The sequence below is a fragment of the Podarcis vaucheri genome (genome assembly GCF_965113315.1).
Source record: "Podarcis vaucheri genome assembly, chromosome: 5".
In the NCBI taxonomy this organism is placed as follows: domain Eukaryota; kingdom Metazoa; phylum Chordata; class Lepidosauria; order Squamata; family Lacertidae; genus Podarcis; species Podarcis vaucheri.
This window is the reverse complement of record NC_138763.1, coordinates 83,467,020-83,487,999: the sequence shown is the minus strand read 5'-3', so window position 1 is coordinate 83,487,999 and position 20,980 is coordinate 83,467,020. Positions and strand designations below refer to the sequence as shown.

The window sequence follows — 20,980 nt, the reverse complement described above, 5'->3', positions numbered from 1 at the left end:
TTGCTTTCTTCGGTTTCTGTTTCAGCATGTTTCTGTTTCAGCTAAGTTTTCCTTCTCCATGTAGCTGCCTATTGCTCTGCCCTTTCTTCTCCTTCTGACCTCCTTTTCCCATTGTGTAGGCAAGAAATGCTACAACACTGCTGCCGCTGCCACAGATGGCACTTGCACCACCATGTTGGGGATCAGGCAGTTGGAGTACATTACATCTATACTGTACCAGTTGCACTGGTTGCAGGTGTATTTCTGGCCCCAGTGATAATGATAAATCACCTGCACCCCCATCAAACCTGCCCAGGTGCCCACCAACAAACACAATTAGGCTGGTGGGCACACAGAACAGGGCCTCTGTAGAAGTGGCCTGGCAGTGATAGAATGCCATTCTGCCTGAAGTTAGGTAAGCTCCGAGCCTCAGCATCCCTCAAGGGGAGGCGTCAGTGAAATAGTGGACCTTCTCTGGATACTGAGGCTAGATCTAGTTATTCTCTCCAGGTTAAAGCAGGAGCCGGACCTGACAGGCAGTGGCTTGCTTAAGACTACTTACTGAGTTCATAGCTAGGGTGAGATTTAAACTCGGAATGATAAGCTGGGCTTGGGCCAAGGCTTTGTTCTGACCCCTTCCTTTTCGAAGAGTGTCTTGGCCTTCCTTTTTGAAGAATACAACCAAATGTTTCTCACAGAACTGAATTCTTTACAACCTGAATTTTCTGGAACTATATTTACAACCCCTGACATTTAATTCTGAGTTGGTTCTCCGCAGAGTCCCCCTCTGCACTTGAAAAACAGTATTTTTAAAAAATGGAAGAGAGCACAAAGAAGTTAGCCTTCGTGGCATGCGTTCAGTTATTAATCACTGTGACAGCCACATTTTCTTTCAGACTGAACGCTACTCGCAAATACCAAGGCATGATATTAGCTTGTGCGAAAGAAGACCAGATATTGAATAAAGGACTCTCTTTTTCTTATTTCTTAAAATATTGGATTGATGGGACCCTGACAATCAATACTATTCTTTTTCTCATTAAAGGCTCTTGCAAGTATTTTGCTCCAGAGCCTCAAAGAGCACATTTCAGCATGAAGAAATCTGTCAGTTTCTAGTAATGGTACATTAACAAGTTAAGTAAAAATTATGGATGAAATGTTTAAGCCTGATTATGGAGTGCCATTGGTTTTAATGAGTTTTGATAGGAGGCTCAGAGACTCAAAACCACACAGGCCTCATCTTTTCCTTAGTTTAAGACAATGCAATCTCTGTCCTGCACCTTCTACTGCTCCCATAGCAATTCTGAATGTTGTCTATTCCAAGTGTTGTGAGCTCCTATTGGATAGTGCTTGTGACATCAAAGTCCAATGAGGATATTTCCCTTGTCACGCTGCAATGGCCTCTTTGTACATAGAACTCTGCCCCCTCTCCTCCTCTGCATCTCCCTTAAATCTGTTCTGATTCCTCAACCCTCCGGAGAAGATTTGGGGGTACACAGAGTCCACATGGTGGTGGGGGGGCAGGGAAGAGATGTCATAAGCAGGTGTCAGGAGCAGGTCAGCAATAACTCACACAGGATTAGTGAAGTTAACTCTTTAATCAAAGAAACAGGACAGCTCATAAAGCCAGGCCTAGTGAGTTCAACAATGCTTCCTGGTAGATCTTGCCCCTATGAGGCAGTTGTGAGGACTGAAGGTACCCACCTTTTCCTTAAGTTTCCTCCTCCCCCAGGTTCTTCCCAAGGAATCTGAAACTTTGTTGCCTTGCCTGTCTTTTCTCTGCCCTCTTCATACCTCTTCTGGAAGTCCAGGAGGGAGGGAAGCTGGTTGCAGCAGGAGGGGGAGACCCCCTGGCTTCTTCAGCAGCCTGACTCATCTCTGCCTCTTGCCCCTTCCTCCCCTCCAGTCACTGATTCTGGACTGCTGTCTGTCACAGACTCTTCCTGCTCATTAAGCCCTGTTACCTCTTCAGCTTCCAATGCCTCTTCTTCCCAGTTTGCTCCCTCTTCTCCCTCTGACCACTCATAGTCATCCTGCCACCCATCCCTTGGCTCTGAACCTTCTTCTCTCGGGGGTTCCCCAGCTGGTACCTTATAGCAGTGCTCTGAATCCAGCCAGTCCAAGACAGGAGAGTAGGACAATTCCATTGCTCAAGCATAAATCCTTGTGCTGACAGGATGCGCTAGTTGGATACCATCTTAAGAGTCCAAGCTTCTGGCTGGAGAGCAGAAACTGAGTGTGAAGATGAACAAGAGTTCTACCCCAAAATCAACTTAATTCACCTTTAGTTTGTCCTGTAGTTATGGGAATGACTTTCGGGTGCTGTTCAGCATTTTTTGAACTAGTTCAGTGAACTTCATTCACTCCACTCAGCTTCACTCCACTGCTTCTTAGTGATGTGATTTTAAGCACTGCTGCTATCTGGAAAGAGATTGTTTTCATATGTTTATTATTATGAGATTCATAGTTGATTTTTGACCTGGTTTATAATGGTTTTATGTTATGAACTGCTTTGAAAAGCTGCTGGTTTGGCTCTGGAAGATGTTATAAAAATATCTGAATAAATAAATAATATTACATACATTAAAATTGACATCCATACACAAACCAGCTCTAAATGTAGGAACATGCAAGTGTATAAAAAAAGTATCCACTAAAAGAGGTCCCTATTACCTCCATTCATTTCTGGAATCTTGCAAGTGTTTTTCCTACCTTTGGAACATGGCGGCATTCTGCATGTCTGGCCTTACAGGGAGGTAAATATTCCATTCATCACTACTTTTGCAGGATCAGGACGTTCATACCATTAATTACTAGAAAGAAACAAGTTTCCTTCACAAATAATGGATATTGATGCCTACATTGGCTTAAGGTATTGTTGGTTCTAATGGTCCCAGTTGGAAACTTTTAGCAGGGCTGGCAAAGATTTCTGCTTATCCTCCTGAATGGCTCCCTACTCAAGATGCGTTATGGAAAAATGCCACAGACTCTTTCTGCCTGAGAATTTGATTTCACTTAAAACAAATAATCTTCCTCTGCAAACAGACTTCTCACCACACAACTTAGCCCTGAATCACAAAATCGCTCATAATCTTAGGTGATGACAGTGCAATTTTGACATATGGATGGAGACACCGCCTGATTCAGGAATAGGATCCTGGGAAGAGGTTATAGTGAGAAGAAGTTCAAGAGTTTTTAGATTCCTGCTGCATTTGCACTTTAGAATAAACATATGTCTGGACAAGGAGAGAGCCATAGGGACATTGGAGGAATCTGTGAAAATGGACTATCAAGCAAATTTCCTTCTTCCACCTATTCAACACCTATTGGACTCTAGCCAGGAAAGCTGCTCTTCTTAGTTCTCTACAGTTAACTTTTTAAATGCATGCACACTTTATACATAGATAGATACATAAATTGTTTTGCAATGTGCATCATTTGCATAGTCATGGGGGGTATACAGCTTCTTCTTTATTTGTTGCTAAAGTGTTGTTTGTTGCCAAAGGCAACCTATGTGCTTCCTAACTTTGTCTTAAAATGCCCACCCTGGTGGTGTTGTTTGTCCCCCCGCAAAAAAACTCCCTGACATTTGAATACCATCTCTTTCAGAGTTTGGAGCTCCCTCCCCAGGTCTCATGAGGAAGCGTTTAAAGGTCTAGGGAAGAGACAGCAGCCAGGGTAGAACTGGTGCAGTGCAGGCATTATATGAATTGTGAATATTCCTGACTTAGCCTTAAGAAGAGCCCTGCTGGATCAGACTAAAGTTCCATAGTCCACCACACTTGTTTCCTAAACCAGGGAATCAGATGCCCACAGAATGCCACAAGCAGGACATGATTGCAATAGCCTCCCACTGTTGCGCCCCAGCAGCTGGTATGCCATCTTGGAACAAGCATGTAGCCATCATAACTTGTAGTCTGACTAATATGCAGTAGCCATGTTCAGCAGCTCTTCTGAAGAAGTTTGTAGGGAGCAGCACCGGGCTGAGTTTATGTTTAGTAATGGCTACTGCCAGAGACGTAGGGACGCGGGTAGCGCTGTGGTATCAGATCCTAGGACTTGCCAATCAGAAGGCCGGTGGTTCGAATCCCCGTGATGGGGTGGCTCCCGTTGCTCGGTCCCTGCTCCCGCCAACCTAGCAGTTTGAAAACATGTCAAAGTGCAAGTAGATAAATAGGTACCGCTCTGGTGGGAAGGTAAACAGCATTTCCGTGCACTGCTCTGGTTTGCCAGAAGTGGCTTAGTCATGCTGGCCACATGACCCGGAAGCTGTACGCTGGCTCCCTCGGCCAATAAAGTGAGATGAGCACCACAACCCCAGAGTCAGACACGACTGGAGCTAATGGTCAGGTGTCCCTTTACCATTACCTTTTACTGCCAGAGACATGCTTTCCTTTTCATCAAGCCCACACCCAGTTGGTTTCTCTCCGTTCCTCATTCCCCCTTTCATTCCTCTGTCAGTTCTGCTTCCCTTCTCGATCCTGATCCTCCACTTCAGTGTTTCCCAACCTTTTTTGGGCAAAGGCACACTTGTTTCATGAAAAAAATCTCGAGGCACACCACCATGCCAGATGGGGAAAGGTCACTTTTTACTTATGTAAAAAAAATAAAAAATAGTAAAAGCATAGAAGGTAATGGTTAGGCTAGCATCCCTCTTCCAAATATGCTAGGTTTTTATTTGCAGGGACTGTTCTACATGGGAAAGCATTCAGCACTGTCATTCTCCCATCTGCCATCTGAATTGGTACTATTCTGGGTCAACTTACTCTGCTGCATGTGTAGATGAAAATGGCACCAAGTGTGGGGGAGGGGGCAGAACAGGTTTCAGATACAGGATATTAAGCATACACGTACTTCAGATTGAACTGGTTGCTTGCTTTGCAAGTTTTCATTTCCCAAATGACTGCCTTGGCAAGCGCAATACCTACCAGGCTCAACGCCGGTCTCGCGCTGCCGCTTCCCGCGCTCTCAAGGACCCGGGAGGAGGAAGGCGTGAAGGGAATCCCGAAGGCGCGAAAACCTCGCGCATGCGCAGGCCTTCCGCCTGCGACAGCCCAGTAGGCTGGCCGAAGCGAGTGGCGATGGGATGTGGGAGCTCGCTCGCTCGCCGCCCCGCGTGTGCCTATGTGGGGCACGTTACAGCCCCGTGACGTCAGCGCCATGCAGGCAGCCAAGCAGGCAGACGGCGAGAGCCCCGCGCTGGGCGGCCTCTCCTCGCCGCCGCCGCCCCGCCTCTCGGCGCCCGCCTCGCCCGCCTCCCTCCCACGGCACACCAGGCAACGTCTCGCGGAACACTAGTGTGCCGCGGAACACCGCTTGGGAAACACTGCTCCACTTTACCCATTCCAACTGTGCTGGTCGCAAGGGTTAACCGTGCGGCGAGGTCTGAGTCCTGTTCCTGCCTACACCGTGTCCTACTCTTCTACCAGTATGGTATGGAGCGGTATGGAGGCTGTCCATCAAAGCTGAAGCGGAGTCCAAGGCAGGGAGTCAGGTGAGGTCAGGAACTCTGGCAGAAGAGTAGGACACGGTGCAGGCAGGAACAGGCTACTAACAATGTTGCTCCCACAACCTGGGACTGGGGCTGGCTGGCTTTTATCTGCCCCAAGGCATAGGGCAATCCAGGTCCACAGGTGACCTGCCTCTCCTGGCCTGGAGGCGAGCACTCCTCCTGCAGGAACTTAGTTCCTTCCGCCTCTCTGTCCTGAGCCTCTGCCGCTCAGGAGAGGCTGGAGGGTTACCGGACCCAGAGGCAACCTCAGCTTCCCCTGACGGGGCCGAGAGTGGAGCACCTGCAGGCAATGGGTCCTCCATCACCTCTGGGGCTAGAGCAGACTCAGCTGGTGCCTGCACCTGAGGATCCAGCACAGGTGAGGACCCTTCAGGCTCAAGCCCCAGCTCCGGCTCAGCTGGTTCCGGAGGCGGGGACTCCTGTGCAGGCTGGGATGCCTCAGGTTCAGCCTCCGAGTCCAAATCCCAGGCCATCACACCAACTCTGGGCTGAAAGCTGAAGTGGGTCAGCATTAGTGCTGTGCTGAAACTTGCCCTCCCAATTCCTTGTAAGTTTTATTCTGTGTTGTACAGAGTTTTGAGATTTTTTTCTTTAAAATATAAAGCAATATAGAAAGGAAAGAATAAGAATAATGGGACTTCTGTGTATGGGACAGATCAGTCGGTACAGCATGAGACTCTTAATCTCAGGGTAGTGGGTTCAAGTCCCACGTTGGGCGAAAGATTTCTGCATTGCAGGGGGTTGGACTCGAAGACTCTTGTGGCCCCTTCCAACTCTACAATTCCTCAGGTCTATGATTCTTCTCTCTCACTCTCAGGGTGCTTTAGAATTTATTCATAATTCTGGTGGGTGCAAGTTTCAACTTAACTTATCATTGTGAGGTGGCTGAGGCAGGTCTGTGTGGTTTTCATGTCATGAATGTCTCTCCAGTACACTGCACCCCCTCCCAACTCTCCACACCTTCTTGTTTTGAAAAGGCCCCATAGGAAGAGTTAGATCACGATGCCTTCCCATGCCAGACAGCACAGTGAGTATTTATAGAATGAAATGAAGGCGCAATCACAAAACATCTTGACCTACCTCAAAAGGAAGGCAAGCGTAAGAAAAATCCTGCTCTCTGTCTTGAGGATTTCATTGTGATTTTCTCTTCCCTCTGATAATTTATGAATGCTGTTTCTTCTCTCAGTAATTGATGGGGGATGGTTGGGGAAAAATGTGGGAACATCAGAGAGCCATGTCTCAGGCACAGAAAACTGACGGTCTGATCTAGAAGACTTCCCTGCCTTTGTTCCAGTTACATTCCTCTCTGCCAGCTTCTGCCTGTGGCAAAATATATGTGTTCAAGCTGCCCTTTGCCACCACTTTAGCGAGTTAGCTTGCCTCTTTGAGTACGAGGTGAAAAATAAACCATATTAGCTTACTGAAAATAGTCACTGCTTCCCTGATTTTTTTGTTTGTATTTTCATTATGTTTTTCTGATTTGCAGGCGGGGAAGATTATCCTAATGTACCGTCAGCAACCACTGAGCATTTTAAAGAGATTTCTCATCTGGGCTGTTTTGCTGGTGAGTCGTTGAAGCCTGATGTTTTAAAGATAATAGCATTAGCGGTGCTGCCAGGCCCTTGTTATTTTTAATTACAGTAGTTGCTCACAAAATGCAGATAATCTAACAAGAAGGGAAATGGTCCAGGGCCCCAAAGTATTGCAGCATGCCATCTTGTTATCTCTAACTGCTCTTCAAAACATCTACATCTAATTGCTTGCCTTCCAGGTCCTTTTCCATCATCGCTCTCCACTCTGTGAGAGCGACAAAGCATCAGAATGTAAAGTATTGCACTTGGGCAAAAAGAATGAGAGGCACAAATACAAGATGGGTGACACCTGGCTTGAGAGCAGTACATGTGAAAAGGATCTAGGAGTCTTGGTTGACCACAAACTTGACATGAGCCAACAGTGTGACGCGGCAGCTAAAAAAGCCAATGCAATTCTGGGCTGCATCAATAGGAGTATAGCATCTAGATCAAGGGAAGTAATAGTGCCACTGTATTCTGCTCTGGTCAGACCACACCTGGAGTACTGTGTCCAGTTCTGGGCACCACAATTCAAGAAGGACACTGACAAACTGGAACGTGTCCAGAGGAGGGCAACTAAAATGGTCAAAGGCCTGGAAACGATGCCTTATGAGGAACGGCTAAGGGAGCTGGGCATGTTTAGCCTGGAGAAGAGGAGGTTAAGGGGTGATATGATAGCCATGTTCAAATATATAAAAGGATGTCACATAGAGGAGGGAGAAAGGTTGTTTTCTGCTGCTCCGGAGAAGCGGACACGGAGCAATGGATCCAAACTACAAGAAAGAAGATTCCACCTAAACATTAGGAAGAACTTCCTGACAGTAAGAGCTGTTTGACAGTGGAATTTGCTGCCAAGGAGTGTGGTGGAGTCTCCTACTTTGGAGGTCTTTAAGCAGAGGCTTGACAACCATATGTCAGGAGTGCTCTGATGGTGTTTCCTGCTTGGCAGGGGGCTGGACTCGATGGCCCTTGTGGTCTCTTCCAACTCTATGATTCTATGATTCTATGATTCTAAACTGGAAGTAATCTGGTATAACCCTTGTTCAGCTCTTCCCTCTTTCTTGGTGGGGTTGGGGCGGTCCATCCTGTTTTGCCACCCAAGGCAAAATGGGTAGGTGCCTCATACCTCATGCCTCACGCCAAAGCCTTGCTTACTGGGTTCACACAACTTCAACTTCTGGCAAGGTCTTGCAAGATGCTTGTTACATCTCTCCAGAAACCAGAAGCCCCAGGCGCTTCTCCTTGCTTCTCTGGCAGGGGCAGTGGTGTGCGAGCGGACAGGATTTTTTTAAAAATCCCCTCAAAATTCAAAGTTCAGTTCCCATTTTCCCCCACATCATTGGAGATTGAATAGTTACCATTAGCCTATTTATCATCATTCTGCTAGCTGGCTTTAATGGAATCAATATTAATTACTGAATATCAAGCGTAGTCCAAAAACAAGACACAGGGCTGTTAATGTCCCTGTAGCTTCCAGAGAGTGAAGAGGGCTTATTGACATGATGTTAGCCGTTTCTAGGACCACCCCTGTTCACCACCTTAAAAAATGATTTCAAGATTTAATGATTTCATAAATTCATGATTTCATTATTCCATGATTTAATTCACGATTTCATGAATTTATGATTTGGTTCATTATTTTTCACGAATTCATGATTCAATTCACGAATTCATGATTTCATGATTTAATTCACGAATTCATGATTTAATTCAGGATTTCATGAATTCATGATTTGATTCAGGATTTCAGGATTTCAAGAAAAGATGCCTTGATTCAGCAAAGAGCCACATTCAGCAGAGGAACCCTGGAAACAAGTGGGTGGGTTGCCTGGATTCCCACCACCCTCTGTAGCTGTGCACATGGAACCCTGTCAGAAAACTGGTTTGTGTTTCCTTTTGGGAATGAGGCACAGTGGAGACTGTGGTGTCTTTATGATATAGGGTTTATTTACATATCCAGGCAACCCCCAATGTGTGTGGGTGTTGTATTCTGGGTCAACACATGCGATTGCAAAGTTCACGGAAGACTGCTACACTACATTTTGCCCCTTTTCCGGCCATAGTCGGATTGCCATGATGTGCGCGTGTATGGTCGCATGTCAGTTGGGTGCATGATGGAGGGGTTCACAGCATTAACGCCCCCAAAGGGTCTTCTCCCATAGTCACAGCCTTGGATTCAAACAGACCTCCAATATTGTTCTCTGACCCTCTCTCCGGCTTGCTGCTTTTTTCCTCACACACACTTTCAGCTCTGAACTCACTATCCATGGGTTGAGGGAGGGGGCCCTACCCATTTGCTGTCTGGCACAGAGCTCCCTCTCCTTTGCTTTCACAGTGCCCCATCACCTTTCTTTTATTCTCTTAATGGCCCATTATTAATGTGATCTCTTAATGTGATCACCTGAACATAGAAAGCTAGCCTGGTTTGATTAGCTTTTAACACTTGCTGGGTTCAGGAATTATGTGTCTTGCACCCAGTTTAACCTACCAAGACTTGATTAAATTCTAACACTTATGGGATCCAGGAATTTAAAGGGGTCTGGCACTCCCAAACTCATAAGAATATTGTCCTTTTCCATATAACAGTTTTATAAGTTAATGTATTAAGTCACTTTATTGGGGAAAGGAAAACTCTGTTGTCTGAATTCAAAGGCCAGACTGAGGTATTCACCCAGGAACAGTGGTGTAGCGTGGGGGGTGCCAGGGGTGCCGGCCGCACTGGGCGCAACATCTGGGGGGCGCGCTTGCTGCCTCCGGAGTCGCCGAAGAGCCTCGGGCGCAGGCTGTAGCGGAGCCGCATGTCTCGCGGAACCGACGAGCTGTGCGCGCGTCCGGGCTGAAGGCGCCCGGCAGGCAGCGGCTCTCAGCGCTCTCAGCAGAGGACGCGCCAGCCAGCCCCTCCTCACAGCCCCGCCTCCGCCGGTGCTGCTGCAGCTGCTGGCCCGTTGCATTTTCCTCCCCTCTCTGCCCCCCTCCTCCTCCGGGCAAGCGGCGTCGTTTGGGCGGCAGCGGGGGGCGCAAATTACTTGCCTTGCCCCGGGTTAGGGGGCGCAAATTACTTGCGTTGCCCCGGGTGCTGACAATTCACGCTACGCCGCTGCCCAGGAAGGGTAGAGAACACACAGTACTCCTCCTGTTCCTTCCCTTTCTATTTTTGTTTTTGCCTGGCTTGGGGCCCATTGCAACATTTTATTAAAAAAAATTATATCAGTTCTCACCATATTTCATTAAAGCACTTAGCTAGAATGCTGAAAATCTCTCCTTCATGTCCTTTCCCTTCCATTCACCTTCTAACTTATGCACATAATTTTTGAGGCCTGCTTCGGGTCCAAAGGCATGGTTTGCCAAGACGCAGACAGGTTTCTATGTGCTCCTCTCAGGAGCTGTAGGCATGCCAAATGTTTAACATCATTGACCGTGAAACACGGGAAAGTCTCTGTGACAGCCAATACCTCTTGCAACAAGCTAGTGATCCACTTTTGATACTATGTTTTTAAGAATGAATGATGTTTTAGGAACTGTGTGCGTGTGTGTTTGCTTTCACTTAGATTTTTACCTAATCTAAACGGTCATAGTAAAGTCATCTGATGATATCCGTCCAAGTGTTAGGGGGTTAAAGTTACTGATAATTCAAGAGCTGCCAATGGGCTACATCTCCCAAACAACCAGCAACTTCCCCAGTCTGTAGGTGTGAGGAATAGCAGATATATCAACTGGAACACAAGTGCAGATTAAGACATTTCATTATTTAGCAAGAAAAACTGACAAAACACTCAGAACAATATACTGTATATTTCATGTCTGTGGGTAGGACTCTTCAGTCAGAAGAGAAGACACCTTCCTGAACTGAAGGCATGTCTTTCACAGTTTCAAAACTGATTTAGACCCAGCTTCTATGATGCCAACCTTTAAAACTTCATGACTGGATAATTCCTATTTATGAAGTTATGTAAGCCCTCCTTTCATGAATGCCTCCTGGAGTCTGATGCTCTGAAACTAGCTAGCATCTCCTGTTTCCATGCCTTACTGTGCCTGTTAACCCCCCTACCTCCATCTGGTAACTCAAAATAAAATTTTCCATGTCCTGTCCAAAAACCACAGCTTTGAATCATCCCCTTCGTGCACCAAATTTCCTGCTAGGCTTTGCATTTACTGGACAATTTCTCAATTCTTCCTGAACATCTGTGATAGTAAAACAATACCATAGATGTCAGCTCTTAATAATTTGGGTAATTTTCCGTTGTCAACTTATTTCAGCTAAAACTCATTTGGAGTTCAGTCTTCTCCCTTGCATTTTAAAGCTGCAAACATTTATTTATTTATAAAAAATATTTATACACCACTTTTCATTGTAAAAAAAATCTGAGTGGTTTGTAACAATTATATGTAACATTATGCAATACAACCCATATTGAAATGTTAAAATTAGAAATCAACTATTATGGGAACACGTATTCTTAATTGCCTGCATAAGTCTGGTGGGGTGGTGGTGGTTAGCAGGCAAGTTGAAACCAAAGATGTGCTGAATCTCTGTTGGCAGAGATCATATTGTGCCGATGACATTAATGGCTCTGATTCTTGTTGCTGTCAGATGAGCCTTGCCAACAAAGCTCCTGCAGTGATTGAGCTGGGATCAGGTGGTCCCAGTGGTATGCAGGAACTAAGTTGTTCAGGGCTTTGTAAATTAATACAGGCACTTTGAACCTGGCTCAGTAGTAGTTAGGCCACCAGTGCAGATGTTTGTAACAATGGAGTCAATGTTCTCAGCCAGAAGCCCCTTTACCACCACCACCAGTCTGACTGCTGCATTCTGCACCAGCTGGTGCTCCCAAACCAGGTTCAAGGGCAGACCCACACAGAGCACATTGCAGTAATCTAGCCTTGGATTACTATAATGAACACACAACTTAAATCTTTCCGTTAAGAAAACCATTCACAAAATTGGTTCCCATGTCCAAGAAATGGGTCACCTGCCTACCCTGGATGGGGTTGCACCCTCTCTGAAGGAACAAATTTGCAGCATGGAGGTGCTTCTGAATCCATCTTTGTCACTGGAAGCCCAGGTAGCTTCTGTGACTAGAAGCACCTTTTACCAACTGCAATGGTTACAACAACCATGACCATTTGTTTGGCTGCTGTAGATCCTGCATTGGTTAATTCAAGTTTGGATTACTGCAGTACAATGCACTCTATGTGGAACTTCACTCACACTTGTTCTGGAATCTGCAGTTGGTGCAGAATGCTGCAACATGATTCCCCAGAGACCTGCGCTATCAAATATGGACTTAAAGGACCTTGAATGCCTCCAACAGCTAGTCACCTTCTACTCACTGATGCAGAGAAGAACATTGCTTCATGCCCTCTGTATGAGCGGCCGAAGACATCTGGTTGACTGCTGTTGAAAACTGTGCGGCACTAATTGTGTTTCCATGCTCAGATGCAACAAGTTTATATCAAATGACTGCTTCAGCATGTTGCCATCTATAACACAGATTTGATTCCCTTCAGGCTTCCCTGGACTGATAGTTTTGTGACTTGACCTTAAATATCTCTGAAAATCCTAATAAGCCACATTCACCATGTAGTGAAGACTGAGATAGAACCACCAACAATCGTCCTTCGATTACATCCTGCCCATTCAGCAAGCATTTCTCCATTTTCCAAAGCACAGTGATAAAGATCTTTGCCACTCCCCACTTTTTTGAATGGCAGATCTTGCAGTTCATCTGAACAGGATGATGGTTCAAGTCTGTCAAGACTGATTATGCCAATCTCAAAGATCCCCAATCTTGACTCCGAGGTGGGAAGAGTACCTCCCTGGTCACTTACTTGAATGAGGACTTGGATGATTGATGCATCAAATTAAGAAAATCAATGGAATGTTCATTTACAAAAAATTAATCAGTTAGCATAGTTCTCAATGCAGTCTTGTTTGCCTCAACATAAAAGGCAAATGCCTGATTAATAGTGACAGCAAATGAGCTAACAAGTGTGCTGAAATGCACTTGGATCAGACATGCTGGAAAAGCTGATCAAGAACTAAAACAGTTTCTCCTTCTATACCTTTTGGATTCTGGTTTTTTCCCCATTGTTCACCAAAAATATTTCAATTATTTGGAGTAGTGGGTTGAATATTTCACATGTGGTAGTTGTTATGTGATTTGAATTGCTTATTACTGCTCCTGGGCTACCAGAACTTGACCTGGTGAATGGTCTGAAGGCTGATAGGCCGCCTTAAGCTAATCAGGCCTGGCTCTGTAAACTGCTTTGATGGGAGAAAACTTGGGAATCGGCTGTAATCTGCTCCAAACTCCTCAGAGGAAGAGTGGACTATCAATTAAACAAATGTCATCCATTTAGCAGGTATATGGGTGGCGCTGTGGTCTAAACCACAGAGCCTAGGGCTTGCAGATCAGAAGGTTAGTGGTTCGAATCCCCGCGACGGGGTGAGCTCCCATTGCTCAGTCCCAGCTTCTGCCAACCTAGCAGTTTGAAAGCATGTCAAAGTTCAAGTAGATAAATAGGTACCACTCTGGCAGGAAGGTAAATGGCATTTCCGTGTGCTGCTCTGGTTCAACAGAAGTGGCTTAGTCATGCTGGCCACATGACCCAGAAGCTGTACGCCGGCTCCCTCGGCCAGTAAAGTGAAATGAGCGCCACAACCCCAGAGTTGTCCGCGACTGGACCTAACGGTCAGGGGTCCCTTTACCCTTATACATATATAAGAGAGTCTTGATGGATGTGGGAGGCTGAAACATATGTTTAAGGGTGCATGCCTGCTGCAAACTCCCTCTTCACACAATGTTACTACATAAAGTGTGTAGCTGCTGTTAAATTGCAGTTGACTGTAGATGCCTTTTAGATATTCTCCCAGGCATGTGGGAGCAATTTATTGATGAGCAGCTCTTGCACAGCAGGAGGAAAATTTAACTACCCTGACCGCATAGGTGCCAAGGCTGGCCCTACCATTAGGTAGATTAGAACAAGGTGGATGTCTTGGGGGGCAGGTGGTGCAGGCCAGGGGGCAGCATTGACATTTTGGAGGACAGAACTGTGTGTGCTGCATTGGCTGCCTGGTGCTTTATAGCTGTCCAATCGCCAATAGCGAAGTAAGCTTCAACTGCTAGTTCATTTGGCTTCTGAACATGGAATTGAGGGACATCTTGACATTTCACTTCACAGCAAAACCTCTTAGACCAGTCCTGTTGGGGACCATTAAAGGTAATTGAAATAGCAGATAAAATTATCTGCTACCATGAACTGTAGTGAATTTGCCTCTGTGGTCATTTTGATGAGTTCAGTATATGGTTATATTAAATTACAAAACTGAGTCTAGCCATTGGGTCCATTTTGTCCAGTGTTGGCATCTGTGACTAGAACAGGTTCTTGTGGGTCACAGGCAATTGTCTTTTCAAACCATCTCACAAGAAAGCCTTTTAATTGGAAATGGTGGGTCAACTGGGTTATTTTTCTTTTAAAAACTATGTCTTAATCTGTGCAGAATGGGTGCTCCTTGCTTTCTGCCATTCTCTCTCTCTCTCTCTCTCTCTGGCTGTCAGCACAAAATGGTAGGGAATAGAAAGAGACCATTGTAGGTGACAAGTTGGAAATTATGTGTTTGCTCAGCCATGGTATAACAAGCCTGGAAGGCACAATTGACTGCAGCAAGCAGAAATATTTCCAAGCCATTGATCCAGGCTCCACACACCATGCAGGAAACCCAGACTGCAGCTTGTCAGAGGCAGTTAGCAGTGGCTTTTGTAAAGCTGCCTCCTTGAGGATCTGCTCTTGGACCTTGCTCAGCAGGGGGCCTTGATTTCTAAAGACGAGTACCAGTGTTTGGAAACAGGTTTGCTTCATCGGTTCATATGTTGTTTCGCAGTTCCTCTAGTTACACGATTGGATCTTCCATGCAGTCCTTAATGGGGTCAATTTCTTATGAGTAGAAATGTAAGGCCTTTCTGTAATAATCCATTTACAACAGACAAGTTGTGCGGGAGAAAGAAGGAAAGCAGCTGCACACATAGATGTTATTCATCTTGAAGCAGCACCAGTTCCATAAGCAGCAGCAGTATGTTCAAACTGCTTCTTGGCTGTTCGTCTCCAAATCTAAAACTTCCTTTTCACTAACTAACATCTGAACTTGCTTTTTACCTTGTAGGTAGATATGGCCTGCATTCCAGCCATAACAAAGGGGCACAACACAGGTTGAGACACAATCCTAACTACGGCATCACATCAGCACAAGGGTTTCCACTTCTGTAATGGGCCTTTTCCTCCTCTCCCACACCCAAGCACACTCCCACACCCTTCCCAAATCTGCTCCAGGTGGTTGGGGGAACCCCTAGAACAGATTTAGAGCATGTGCCATGAAAATCATTGCACTGGCAAAACGGTTTCCTTAGCTTTGCATTGGATTCCACCTACAGTCCTTGTTAGCCTTGATCTTTGCAACACTGGAAAGTGTTATGGTTTGCAGAAAATAAAGTATAATTAGGTTGAGCATTGGGTTACCAGCAGGCAGCATTTTACTTACCAGTAACCCTCTGTTTTGTTAGGTAGTCAGTATCAAGATCTAAAAAGTCATAAGATTCTCCCTGACTCTGCTCCTCACCCGACAGGTTCCACACCTTCCCTCTGCTCATGAGCTGTTGTATCGCAATAGACTCCATTTTCAGCTATGGCTCTACCTTTCCTGGCTTAACCTAAAACTCCTAAGGGGGGCAGTATTCTTGAAATTGAAAGCTGGCCATCATAGCTGAACATGGCATTGCCTTGTTCATGAACTAAAATTTCATGTCAGTATTATTTCTTATGCCCGGTGAAGGGAATGATAGAAATTGAAGATGGGCCATATCCATGCAAGATTTAACTCTTAATGGCCAACTCTGAAGTGCTCTTCTTATTTACATCTCCTCCCCTGTGTTCTTGCCCTTTGTTCTTGGGGGCAAGTGTTCTTGTCAATTGACAAGTGTTCTTGTCAATCTCAAAGGCTTGACAAAGGCAGCGCACATGACTCATGTCACCTTGAATTTGTCTTTGCATGTGCAGTATGTCCTAGTGTTCATACACAGCACAATCTAGCATGGCTTTTTTTAACAGGTCTGATTCTTTCTGGGTGTCACTTACGTTAGCAGTGGTGCAGTTAGCCTTGCCAAACCTTTCAGCTTGGGCACCTATTTTGTGATATTCTTGTTACTCAGCATTTAGGAGACCAAAGTGAATGTTTAATTCCACTAGTAACACAGTTCCACAGAGGGAACTCCATTTAGCGAGGGGGATTACTGCCCTTTGTTTCATGTCACATGTCATTATCCTTTAGAGTCACCTATATTTCCACCCAACTCATTAGTGGTTCCACGCATCAAATGGCTGTTGTTATAAACATGCAGATCCCTTTGCTTAGCAAAACAGGATAGACTATTTGGTCAGTGTTGGAAACATGGCTGAAATTGCTCTTGAGGTTGTTTTTTTTAATAAAAAAGTAACCATAACCAATGCTCTTAAAATAGGCAGAGTTTCACAATTTAATCGTGCATGTTTCCAAATGCAGTTCTTGAAATTTTTGCTCCCCTTAACAAAATATGAAATGGTGCCTCTGGTTTTCTAGAGCACCTAAACGAAATTCAGCTTCATGTGCGCTGGGTAACACTTTATTTGCAAAGAGGTCAGAGCTAGTATTGTCTCTTCCTCACACAGCCAGTCAGATTGTGCCTTTGCAATGAATTATGGGTCTGCCATCAGCTATCTGATCTTGCCCTTGCAGACTAGATGGCACTAATGAACATTGCCATGACACAAAATCAAACCTAATTTCATTTTGTGAGGGACAGCTGTGACTTTTGCTGTAAATATGATCCTATTGTGGTTTGGTGTGTGCACGCTGCAGTGATGGATAGCTGCATGTAACGTTAAGAAATGTTGCCATCACTTGTCAGTACAAGCCTATGTGAAATAAGCCCATTTTTTAAAAGGCATTAAAAGAAGCTTGTCGTTTTTCTAAGGCTCAAGGCAGGAAGAAACATTTCCTTATGCTAGTGCTATATAACAATTGCAGACTTAAAGGATGAATGTAAGGCAAGGATGGGGAGCCTCCATCCCATAATTTCTCTTTGCCTCTCTATCCTGCCCTGAGGACTATCTCCAGGACTGCTCCTTCCCTCCTAGGCTGGTCAGTTGAACATTGCCCCCCCCCCGGAGAACATGCATCATCAAAAAAGAGAGGACCAAAGAGATTTATCATTTGCGTAAGATTTGCATATGCTAATTTACATATAGATGCGTATGTAGAAATAATACTGCAATTTAAACAGGAATATAGTAAATCTTGCCAGGATGGGGAACAAGACTGTGGGCAGGTGAGCTGCTTACAGTGCAGGCCAACTCCTCCTCTCCCTTCTTATCATTCGTTATTTTTAAACTACACTTGGACCGGACAACCCTTCAAACAGTGGACTCTCCTGTGTTCAGCTGTGCACATGGCCATTCTGCCTTCTCTCCAGGCCAGTCTTGCTTCAAACAGTGGACTCTCCTGTGTTCAGTTGTGCACATGGCCATTCTGCCTTCTCTCCAGGCCAGTCTTGCTTCATCAGACCACTCATCTCCCTGGATCTGCTCTGCACTCTCCTTAAGTGCTTTTGCCTGGCTGAAATGTGTCCTCTTTGGTGTGTTGGAGCTTTTCAAGCAGGAAAAAAATAACGTGGTGCCTTCCAGATGTTTTCACCTACAACTCCCATCGGCCCCAGTCATAATGGCCAATGGTCAGGGATGATGGAAATTGTAGTCCAAAACCTTGGAGGGGGCTACGTTGGCTGCACCTGTCTCAGGGAACCACACACACACACTCCATGCCATTTACCGGGGGTATTGGCAGGTTCTTTTTTCCTGACATTATCCTGTTATTCAGTTCCTGAATATACCATAAGCTAAACAGAGGATCTCTCAAGGTCAGGCATGCATATGGAAGAGCTGTGATTTAAGTGGGACCGCTGCAATGTAGTCTTCAAAGTACTGTGAGATAGTTCAATATATTGCCCTTTTTTTAAGACAGCCAATGTGCAGTACAAAATAGCATGTCCCAGCTAAGCCACTTTTGACCAGTGAATAACATTTGTGAAACTGGATAACATGTGCTTCAGTGCACATTAGCCAGTTTTGCATGTGTTATTTGTTGCACACATGATTTTTCTTTATTTCTTGGACACAAGCAATGGTTGCTGCAGTAAGCACTAATCAACACATCTTAATGTGGTTGTGTATTTACACCTTAAATTTTGTGCTTTTAACTGCAGCATGAGGGCTTTTATTATGCATGTTTTTGGCTCTTTTCTGTTTTCCTCATTGTAAGCCTTTTCAAGGACCACATAGGTTGAAAAGCAGCTCTGCAATAAATAAATAAAATCATGTTTCAGCATTTTTTAATCTACTTTTCTCTGCAGGAGGGATGGGAAGTGAAATTTGCCATTGCATATTTGTGCAGTTTCTGCAAGACCTTGTAAACTAGACCAGAGAGGGGTATAATCTGGGAATGCCAATTCCTCCCCACCCAAACTTCCTGAATTTCAAACATATTTCAGCATCCAATCATGTTTAGAGCCCATACCCAAATTTGCAACATGAGTACATTTTTAACTCATTCTGCACACACACACACACACACACACACACACACACACACACACTGCTTTTCTTTTCATGCTAGTAACATGCCATTTCCTCACTCATCTTTCCACCTAAATTGCAGTGCTCTGTTTTGCTGATTTTAAAGCACAGAAACTGAACAAATATAGATTTTGGTGATCTTTAACTAAGTTTTAAATGAGTTTGAGGTGGGCTTGTGTACATTTGAACACACCACAGCAATATATCTAATCCTGAGATTCTTCCCAACCTTTTGTTACAAAAACAACCCACAAAAGATTTTCAAGGACAGTAGCTCAGTGGTAGCACACACGTGATATCTGAGTGCTAGTAAAATGCAATTTCCCTGAAAATAGAGTTGCCTCGCCACCTCCATTTACTGACCACTGTGCCTTCAACAGGAATCAGGCATTCAGAAAATAAGCAGAGGCAAAATCATATGTGAAATCTCTCCCTTTTGCTTTTTTTTGAATTACCAATATTAACACAAACTTGCTACCTTTAATCAGGGTTTGGAAGCAAGCTTCCGGCTCTCATTGCAATGTCTGTTTTGAAGCTAGCAGTAGTTGTCTTTCACATTGGTGCTGGCACAGTTCATCACCAAGAGATTTTTCTCTGCAAAGAGAAAGGACAGGGGAGTTCACACATGCAAAAGGAAAAGAGGAGGAAGCAGTGTGTGAGCCTGCAGAGCACATTCAAATGCTTAACCCATGGTCAAGGGATAACAATATTATATCTGCACCAAGCCTTTGTTTGGAAAGTCCATAAAAAGTAGTGGACCAACCCTAACTCCCAGCTGAGAGCAGTGGAACCGAACAGAGCATCAGAGCCATTGTCACATCTGAAGTCTGGTCATTTATGCCAGCCAGAGTAGAAGAAAAAGTGGGTTAGGACTGCTCTGTAAAGAAACTAATTTTCATTTCTGATTATAACCATGCATGAAAGTAGACTGCTCATTATTGGCTGGTGGGGAAACTATCAAAAACAGTTGTGTATGATCATTTTCTAATTACATAGAAAATCTCTCTTTATTTCCATCTCCTCCTGCCTCCCACTGCCCTGATGTTTGATTTCAAAGCATCTCCATTATTGTGTTACAACATGAAACCTGAAGCATTCGTTAAACCACCTCAAAGCTGATTTAACCACAAATCCATTACACTTTAAGGCAGTTGATACAGCTTGTAAAAGTCCTGAATTTCCCACACACTACAAATTAAACGTTTGGAACTATATCCATTAAGCTGTATTATCCATAATACTAATATGCAATAGGGAAACTGTTAGCTATTTGTGATAAAATAGATGCCTTACCCAAGACTTGAAGATAAATCTTTACATGTCAGGTTGGCAACAGTTGAACAACGAGTATTATTCACATGAATACAATGTGCTTTTCTCTCTCGAGCCCAACAGAGGGTTTAGTCTTTGTTTTCAAAACTCCTTCATAACAGTGTATAAGTTATTAATCCATAGCTTGCTTAAATCTCACAAAAATCCTCCAGACAGGGTCTGCTTGAAGTCACCACACTTCCACACTCTCAAAGAATCAACTAACAGAGCAACCAGCCAACTGCCAACTGCTAACTGCCACCTCCTTTCCCCAATACCATTTATTCTTTGTGAAACACATTTACAATGCAAATATAATACAAATACTAACAGAAACACCTGCTAGATGAGTCATTTATTGACAGCCAGGGTTAACAAAAGAAAATTTCATGTTTCTGCCTACTTACTGAGTCTGTGTCCATGCGTGCAGGATTAAAGCAGGAATGAGAACTTATAGTCATCCGGATATTGCTGGACTCAAATTATTATATTATATTATACTGGCTGGGACTGCTGTAGCATATGGAGGGTCCCAGGTTCCTGTAGTAAAGTATATGATTCAAAGAGATGCAGCTGTTAGGCCACAATGCTGCACATGGCTGATGGGCAAAGTTTGGTTAGTGGGTCTCATATTGTATAAGACTTCTCTGGTGGTATCACTGCAGTCTCAGCTTAAATGTTCAATTCCAATACAGGGGGTGGAGGGGAACTTGACCGGTATAGTATAAAATTCTGTACTTCTCTCTCTGCTGCTTTTTTTAATTTTTTAAAAAGAAAGGAGTAATGTCCCCCCCTTGGTATGAGGGACAGGGAGGCACCACAAAATGGGGACTTCCACATGTTAAATTCCCTCTCACTTCAAAGCAAAGCAAAGCGAACCAAACCAGACCCAACCAAACCCGAGCAGCAAATCATTTATTTTTCTCCCTGCACCCTGGATCTGACT

At 44.6% G+C, this 20,980-nt stretch overlaps 1 protein-coding gene and 1 long non-coding RNA gene across 6 annotated transcripts in view; one reads left to right on the top strand and one right to left on the bottom strand.

Moving 5' to 3' along the window:
- The window catches only part of LOC309532253 (heparan-alpha-glucosaminide N-acetyltransferase-like), a 201,900-nt gene that overhangs the window by 173,287 nt on the left and 7,633 nt on the right, over positions 1-20,980 (top strand). For 3 of the 4 annotated variants that reach the window (XM_082222432.1, XM_082222431.1, XM_082222433.1), the window contains one exon: positions 6,978-7,055. In XM_082222432.1, coding sequence (XP_082078558.1) covers positions 6,978-7,055 — 78 coding nt within the window. Of the gene's footprint in view, positions 1-6,977; positions 7,056-12,291; positions 13,125-20,980 lie in introns of those variants that run through there. The other variant, XM_082222434.1, reaches the window with a different exon arrangement.
- Positions 1,563-20,434, bottom strand: LOC309532311. Of its 2 annotated transcripts, XR_014219732.1 has the most exons (4): positions 20,017-20,434; positions 19,202-19,317; positions 18,328-18,443; positions 1,563-2,400 (listed from the first exon to the last, which is right to left on the bottom strand). It is a non-coding gene; the product is annotated as an uncharacterized lncRNA (long non-coding RNA). The 2 variants fall into 2 exon arrangements; XR_014219733.1 differs by lacking the exon at positions 1,563-2,400 and having other exon boundaries at positions 18,309-18,443.